This window comes from Bombus impatiens, unplaced genomic scaffold (genome assembly GCF_000188095.3).
Source record: "Bombus impatiens unplaced genomic scaffold, BIMP_2.2 scf_0092, whole genome shotgun sequence".
Taxonomy (NCBI): domain Eukaryota; kingdom Metazoa; phylum Arthropoda; class Insecta; order Hymenoptera; family Apidae; genus Bombus; species Bombus impatiens.
Genome location: NT_176511.1, coordinates 117,778 through 125,512, shown reverse-complemented (window position 1 = coordinate 125,512; position 7,735 = coordinate 117,778). Strand labels below are relative to the sequence as shown.

Here is a 7,735-nt window from a genome sequence, read left to right as displayed (position 1 = left end):
GGGGGGGGGGGGGGGGGCATGCGATGAACCTTTACTTGCTTTACCATCGCGGATGTAGCTAATGTTTATTGGTACAAATGTGGACACTACAAGAGACTATGAGTAATAGCGGCGATAAGATGGTCGAGATGATGGTGACAACGAATTCAGGTTCGATAACGAATCCACGATCCACGGGATGACGAGTGCCAACGTAGTACACGATTCGGATAACTTTCTCGATAGCTCAATCAGCAATTCGCCCAACGACTAACTAACTAACTAACTAACTCGTAATCCAAATGAAACTGCCCTTATATATTCCTGACCCTACTTCTCGGGTCAATCTTTGTTTTTAAGGAGAGCCATATAATCACTCCATACCTGTGTCAGGTACACGTTCCTCCCGTGACCGTGGCCACGTCCAGTGACCCGCTATGTCACTTCGAGCCCGAACCCATCGTCATAAAGCCAGATTGGAACATTAAAACTATTTCTTATTTTTATTACTTAAGTTAACTATAGACTATAAATAGTTACTTAAGTTTACTTAGCTATAGTAAAAGTCTGGACTAGGGTATTGGGGTTTTTCTCAACATTCCAGACGAGAAATCCCGATGTTCTTTCATCTACGGCACATACATTTTTTATAGTACATTTGATTCACGTTATGAGAGCTAAGTAAGAATTCCCCGATAATGTTAAGTAAATACGATTTTTTATTGAAATAAGGGATACTGTTTTAATATATGTATAATTGATTAGAAACATTTAAACTATCGAAACAATGTTCATCAACTTTTGAAATCGTTGGTGTGGCGGCACTCGACAGTAAACTTTCCAACAGTTTTTGTCCCGTGGCGCACGACACAAAGACCCTATTCCAACGGACAAGATGATTGCCAGATGTCGATACATTCCTACGGAATATTTTCAGCTAGTCTAAGAACCCGCTATAAATCGTAGGATTTATTTTAGCTAAGGTCCTCCAAAGAGACAAACAGTCTTTGTTTATCAGTCTCGAAGTTGACCACCTACCACGGGGACACACGAGAAATCTGCTATCTCTCACATACGATGCTTCCCGCTAGCAACACCCTCTCAAGGGCAGCTAGCATCCTTTTCCAACGACCAACACGAATTAGCCAATAAACATTAACGTACATTTCCCTCACTTTCCGAACCAAAGCTTTTCTCAACGAATCCGATGCCTTCGCATCCTTAGACACATCCCAATGCAGTCTTCCTCCGCAATAGCATCGCGACAAAAAAGTCAGTCTATTACAGCGAGTCAACATACCACGATCGTTATACTTACACGGTTCGAGTCGAATAATTACCTAAGCTCTCGACATCTCATGCAATCATTGTCCGCACTCGTAGCGCATCTCGAATCATAGCTATCCAAGCTCTAACTTACAACCGCGCATTCGCGAACCGAATATAATCGCGAGTCCTGTGCCAAGTGTACTCATTGACATTACAGTGAATAAACATTTATCGTTGAGTAAATCTGAGTTTTCCTTCCGCACCTATCACGACATCCCACCTCAAATTGGTGGCCCCGACGTGATTTTCAGTGAAAGAGGTGACCGTGATAGTGCTCGTGAGACGTTAAACACCGCGAATTTGAGACAGTCCGAAATGACTAATACCGCCAATTCCGAACGTACGACGATCGGCAGGAACAACGTAAACTCGATAAATGCATTCCTCCGCGTGCCACCGTTCTGGCCTGACGATGTTGACTTGTGGTTCGCGGTGCTGGAAGTGCAATTTGAAGCTGCCCGGATCACGGGCGATAAGGAAAAATACCTCGTCGCTGTTGCACATCTCGACAAGTCGCACGTGAGATTAATCCGAGACGTATTGAAAGCCCCACCGGCGACCGGACGTTACGAGTTCGTCAAAAAGGAGCTCATCAAAAGATTGGGAGAGTTGGACGCCAAGAGACTCCAACAAGTAATCGAGAAGGAACAAATGGGTGATAGAACGCCATCCCAATTCTATCGGCACCTAAGAAACCTAGCCACCAACTCGTTAGCAGACGATGTCATCCTCATCGTCTGGGAAGGTCGACTTCCACCGCGCATACGGAGCATCCTAGCCTCCCTACAGGGCATAGACGAATCTGTACAGAACAACGATCCGGAATCCCGCATACAAATTGCCGATAACATTTACGAAGCCACCCCGGAATCAGGGCAGATCGCCGCGGCCAGCGTAGGCCGACTTCCTACGATAACCCTCCTACCTGGCCAGAACAGCGGAATAGGCGACGCCATGGCAGCCGTCGTCAACATGGTCACCGAGCGGTTAGCGCGAATGGACGCCCAAATGAGCGAGATGCGATCGCAAGTAGCCGAGCTAAGAAGCAATGAACACCGTCGGGCAAGATCACAATCACGCTCGCGTACACAATTCCGCCGCCGTTCGCGTCCTCGCGATCCGCCGCGGCAAGACGGGCTGTGTTACTATCACGCACAGTTCCGAGAAAGCGCGAGAAAGTGCACACTCCCTTGCTCGTGGAATTCGGGAAACGGGACCAGCCGTCCGTAAAAGCGGCAAACGACGACGGTTTGGCGTTTCGCCGCATATTCGTAACAGACAAGAACTCGCGGATCTCCTACCTCATCGACACCGACGCCGATGTCTGCGTATACCCGCGCAACAAGCTACACGGACACGTGAACAGAAGCGAGTACGAGCTGTTCGCGGCCAACGGCACACGAATCACAACATACGGCACCATCGCGATCAACCTAAACCTGTCCCTGCGCAAAGCATTCAAGTGGGACTTTACAGTAGCCCACGTCAAAACGCCCATCATCGGCATGGATTGTTTAAGTCACTACGGGTTGCTCGTGGACCCGCGAAACAAAAGGCTCATCGACACGACAACCCAAATGTCATCAAGGGGATACACCGCCACGACAGACGAAGTGTCCGTTAAGACCATCATCGGCGAATAACCATACCACCAACTCTTGGCAGAATTCCCGGACCTCATCCGCCCACCGATTTTCGGAAGAGAGAGGATTCGACACGGTGTGGTACACCACATCAAAACCACACCCGGTCCATCAGTCTACAACAAACCACGCCGTCTCGCACCTGATCGACTTAAGCAGGTAAAGGCGGAATTTGAACATATGATTGAGCAAGGCGTAATGCGACCATCGAAAAGCCCGTGGGCATCACCCCTGCACGTAGTGCCGAAAAAGGACGGAAACCTGCGACCATGTGGCGACTACCGTGCGTTGAACGCCCGCACCGTACCCGACAGGTACTCACCGCCACATATCGAAGACTTCGCGCAACATCTGCATGGTAAGCGAATCTTTTCAAAAATCGATCTAGTCCGCGCTTACCACCAAATTCCGATTGCGTCCGAGGACATTGAAAAAACCGCGATAACAACGCCTATCGGACTTCTCGAAGCAACAAATATGATGTTTGGACTTCGGAACGCCACACAAACATGTCAGCGGTTCGTCGACGAAATCACACATGGGCTCGATATCGTCTATGCGTACATCGATGATTTTCTCATAGCCTCGGACGACGAAAACCAACATCGCGAACATCTGAAAATCTTGCTCAACCGTCTCAATAATTACGGCGTTGTGATAAACCCCACGAAATGCGAATTTGGCGAACCCCGAATTCGGCTTGCACGAAATCACATTCCTCGGATACTCGGTAAACCCCGACGGAATTAAGCCGCCGCCCGAACATGTCGAAGCGATTGTAAAATTGTCGAAGCCCGCGAACGCCAAGCAACTACGTAGGTACCTCGGTATGATAAACTTCTACCGACGTTTCATACCGGGGGCCGCAAAAACACTTAAGCCACTCAACGACCTGTTAAAAGGCGCGAAAAAGGACAACGCGCCCATCGAATGGTTGGAACAGTCGGAAAACAGCTTTCGCGAATCGCAACGTGCTCTCGCGGACGCCACGATGCTGGCGCATCGGATACCAGGTGCGCCGATCAGCCTCACGGTAGACGCGTCCGACTACGCAATGGGGGCAGTATTACAACAACGCGCGAATAACGAATTGCAACCGCTAGGGTTCGCAACGGAATCTTTGACCCCCGCTCAGCAAAAATATAGCGCGTACGATTGCCAACTACTCGCAATATGCACCGCAGTCAAACATTTTCGACACGCCTTAGAAGGCAGAAACTTCACAATGTAGCAACAACCGTTGCCTCGGCCCTCTTCTCTACATGGATAGCTCGTTTCGGCGTACCTTCAAAAATAACGACTGATCAAAGACGCCAGTCCGAATCAAACCTATTCAATGAACTATGCCGGTTGCTCGGCATTAAGCATTTACACACAACAGCCTATCACCCTGCGTCCAACGGAATGGTAGAGCGCCTACATCGACAATTAAAAGCAGCAATAAAATGTCACAATACGAGCAACTGGGTAGAAGTCCTACCAATTGCTTTATTAGGCATAAGAACCGCTATCAAGGAGGACCTGAACGCAACGGTAGTCGAAATGGTTTACGGTACTGGCATACGATTGCCGACAGAATTCTTCGTACCAACGAAGCAACAGGCCAACTCGGAATTCGCGAACCGTTTAAAGGAGCGAATAGAGAAAATCAGTCCTCACCCGATTACGCGACACGGCGAGAAGAAAACCTTCGTGTTCCGCGAGCTCGAAACATCACCATACGTATTTATACGCCATGACGCGAGCGGAGGCCCTTTACAACCACCCTACGACGGACCTTACCAGGTTATACGGACCTTACCATTAAAATAAATAATAAAAATGTAATAGTCTCCCTAGATCGGTTGAAACCCGCTTTTACTGTATCCGACGACATTGAACAACAACAATTAGAAACTAGCGCAAGAACCCACGACATGTTTATACCGTTTAAAACCTCAACTACGCAAAACGCCGAGCGGGCACAGCAACGCGAAGGTTACTCAAGAAGTCGGTATACCACGCGCTCGGGCAGGAGAGTTCGTTTTCCTGATTATTTTCAGGCAGGTCTTAAATAAGTAGCACGTAAGATCTATCGATCACAAAAATATACAAAAAAACGTTATCATTGGTAAGGGGGTACTGTGGCGGCACTGGACAGTAAACTTTTCAACAGTTTCTGACCCGTGACGCACGACACAAAGACCCTATTCCTGCGGACGAGATGATTGCCAGATATCGATACATTCGTACCGAATATTTTCAGCTAGCCTAAGGACCCGCTATAAATCTTAGGATTTATTTTAGCTAAGGTCTTCCAAAGAGACAAACAGTCTTTGTTTATCAGTCTCTAAGTCTACCACCTACTACGGGAACACACGAGAAATCTGCTTTCTCTCACGTACGACGCTTCCCGCTAGCAACTTCGTCTCAAGGGCAGCTAGCATCCTTTTCCAACGACCAACACGAATTAGCCAATAAACATTGACGTACATTTCCCTCACTTTCCGAACCAAAGCTTTTCTCAACGAATCCGATGATCTCGCATCCTTAGACACACCCCATCACAGTTTTCCTTCGCAGCATCATCGTGACGGAAAGTCAGTCTATTACACAGAGTCGATACGCAACGGTCGTTACAATTGCATGGTCCGAGTCAATTATCAATCTAAGCCTTCGACATCTCGCGCAATCATCGTCCGCGCTCGTAGCTCATATCAACCCGAGCTTGAACTTGTAACCGCGAACCGAATTTAATAACCGCGAGTCTTGCGCCAATTGTACTCATCGAATATTACTGTTAATAAATATTTATTGCTGAATACATCTGAGTATTCCTTCCGCACCTATCACGACATTTCACCACATTGAAATAATTATGATAAAATGAACTATCGTAGTTAAAAAAGAATAATGTATTTCGAATTCGTGCGTAAGTAAATAAAATGTTTAGTGTCGTTAAGTTTTTTCAGTATATATAATTCATTTCTTAAATAAAAGCGGAAAGTTTTATAAGAATTTTAAGAATATCTTACAATAAATTCTTATAAAATATAAGACGATCGATATCTTTGAAACTGATACTTTCTTCAAATAAAATCTTATTTTACGCCATACACCCGGTGTAATCGTTACATGTACTGTAAAAGTAAGGATCGTTGGGAGTTGTTAATTTTTCTCGAGCACTTGCAACAATTACGTTGCCAGAAAAAGAAACACGAAGCTTAATTGGATACCGTTTGCAAGCAGTATGCATACTTCAGACAAGAAATGGATATCGTTCATGGAAACTTGGGTCTTTTCTGCCTTTTAATTTTTGTCTTTCTTCCTTTCTATTTTTTCTTTTTTCTTTTTTTTTTTTCTTAATCGTCATCGCATAAAATGGAGACTTACTTCGTTCTTCACTAAACAACTAGGAGCATTATTATTCATAGAATTCTCGATTGCTTCCGCACTGTCCACTCCCTATTGCATATTCTGAAGGAAATTTGCCTTAATACAGCCCTCCTTTAGGAGTAAATTCTCCGGCGATTTTTGTCTAAAAGAAAAATCACAGAAATCCCTTTTTCATTTTGTCTCGTTGCTAATTTTCGATTTATACACGTGATAAATGTGCCTACTTATAAATATACTTGCGATATAGTTAATGTATACATATGCAGAAAAAGAAATAAATAATAAATTCTATTTCTTTTATTTTATCCACGTAACTGATAATCATAATGATCACCAAACATCATATTTCTAAATAATAATTATCGTAATATATAACCTTCGACTGAATCATTCATGACCATTCTTAATTTCATTTCAAATTACCAGAAATTCCGACACAGTATTTTTATCCACTCCATTCTGCCAAACCGAACTGGACCGCCTTTCCTGGCTAGAAAAGACACGAAGAAATCGAAAGCCTTGAAAACCACGTTCATTGGACGAACCATCCGAGGTCGTCTGGTCGAAGGTTGCCCTAAGGGAAAAGCGGAGGCCCTGGTCGATGGATTCCATTCCACGGCGAAATTAAAAATTCCCCGGAAGTGCGTCGCGACGCGGCGGCTCATACGGACGTCGGTGGCGGCGACACAGTGGCCAGCCGTGGAAACGAATTCCAATAAAGCAACGAGACAACGATCAAACTTTATTACGCCGTTCCCTAGCATCGGCCGACCCACGAAAACCGGATATCCTCCGTACTCCCGATCGGGATAAAGCAGAGAATCCTGCGTTGTTCCGCGAGATTTACATTCGACCGTTTCTCCTCCTCTGCTTCGCGTTTCTCGAATCGTCGAATTCCACCGCGTCCTATTCTGAAGAGGCAAATCTTCCGTCCGACAGACAGACAGACGTTTCTTCCTTATTCCCCGAGCCTCGAAGAATTCCGAGAGACCGAAACCAGAGAGATATTGCGATCTCTTTTTCAAACCTCGAACAAGGGGAAACGTTTTAGCGTGGAACACGCGAGATAAGGTGCCGTAGGTTATTGCCGATAGATCGATTTGATGTCTACTTTTCTTTGAATTTGGCGTAACTACGTTCAAGACGCTACTTTTCCGATGGGGTGGAGCAGAGGAGCTTGGTTATTCGACTCGTTGTTTCCGTCGAGGGTCGTAGGATGGTGTAGGGGCCGAAATTTTGAGTGTCTTGAAGGTGGAAGGGAAGTTAGGATGTGTGATGGGGTGACTATGGGTAATGGAGCGGTTGAGATATAGATTAGAGCTGTTTTTAGGGGAAGTATGATAATTTAGTTTGATGATTTGTCGAAAAAGAAGGTGGATTAGATAGGAAATAAACTGCTTGAACTCAAA

The 7,735-nt window shown here is 45.6% G+C and overlaps 1 protein-coding gene and 1 long non-coding RNA gene across 2 annotated transcripts; one reads left to right on the top strand and one right to left on the bottom strand.

Annotated features, from left to right (window-relative positions):
• Positions 1 to 1,459: 1,459 nt before the first annotated feature.
• LOC105682147 lies at positions 1,460 to 3,160 on the top strand. Its single transcript, XM_024372708.2, has one exon. The coding sequence runs from the start codon at positions 1,624 to 1,626 to the stop codon at positions 2,536 to 2,538; it is 915 nt and encodes a 304-aa protein (XP_024228476.1). The 5' UTR covers positions 1,460 to 1,623; the 3' UTR covers positions 2,539 to 3,160.
• Positions 3,161 to 5,183: 2,023 nt separating this feature from the next.
• Positions 5,184 to 5,643, bottom strand: LOC117151137. The gene is made up of 2 exons (XR_004460833.1): positions 5,392 to 5,643; positions 5,184 to 5,359 (listed from the first exon to the last, which is right to left on the bottom strand). It is a non-coding gene; the product is annotated as an uncharacterized LOC117151137 (long non-coding RNA).
• Between the last annotated feature and the right edge of the window lie 2,092 nt (positions 5,644 to 7,735).

Bases quoted from the DNA above. Each gene is read 5' to 3' on its own strand.
- LOC105682147 (XM_024372708.2), top strand. From the start codon at position 1,624: ATGACTAATACCGCCAATTCCGAACGTACGACGATCGGCAGGAACAAC.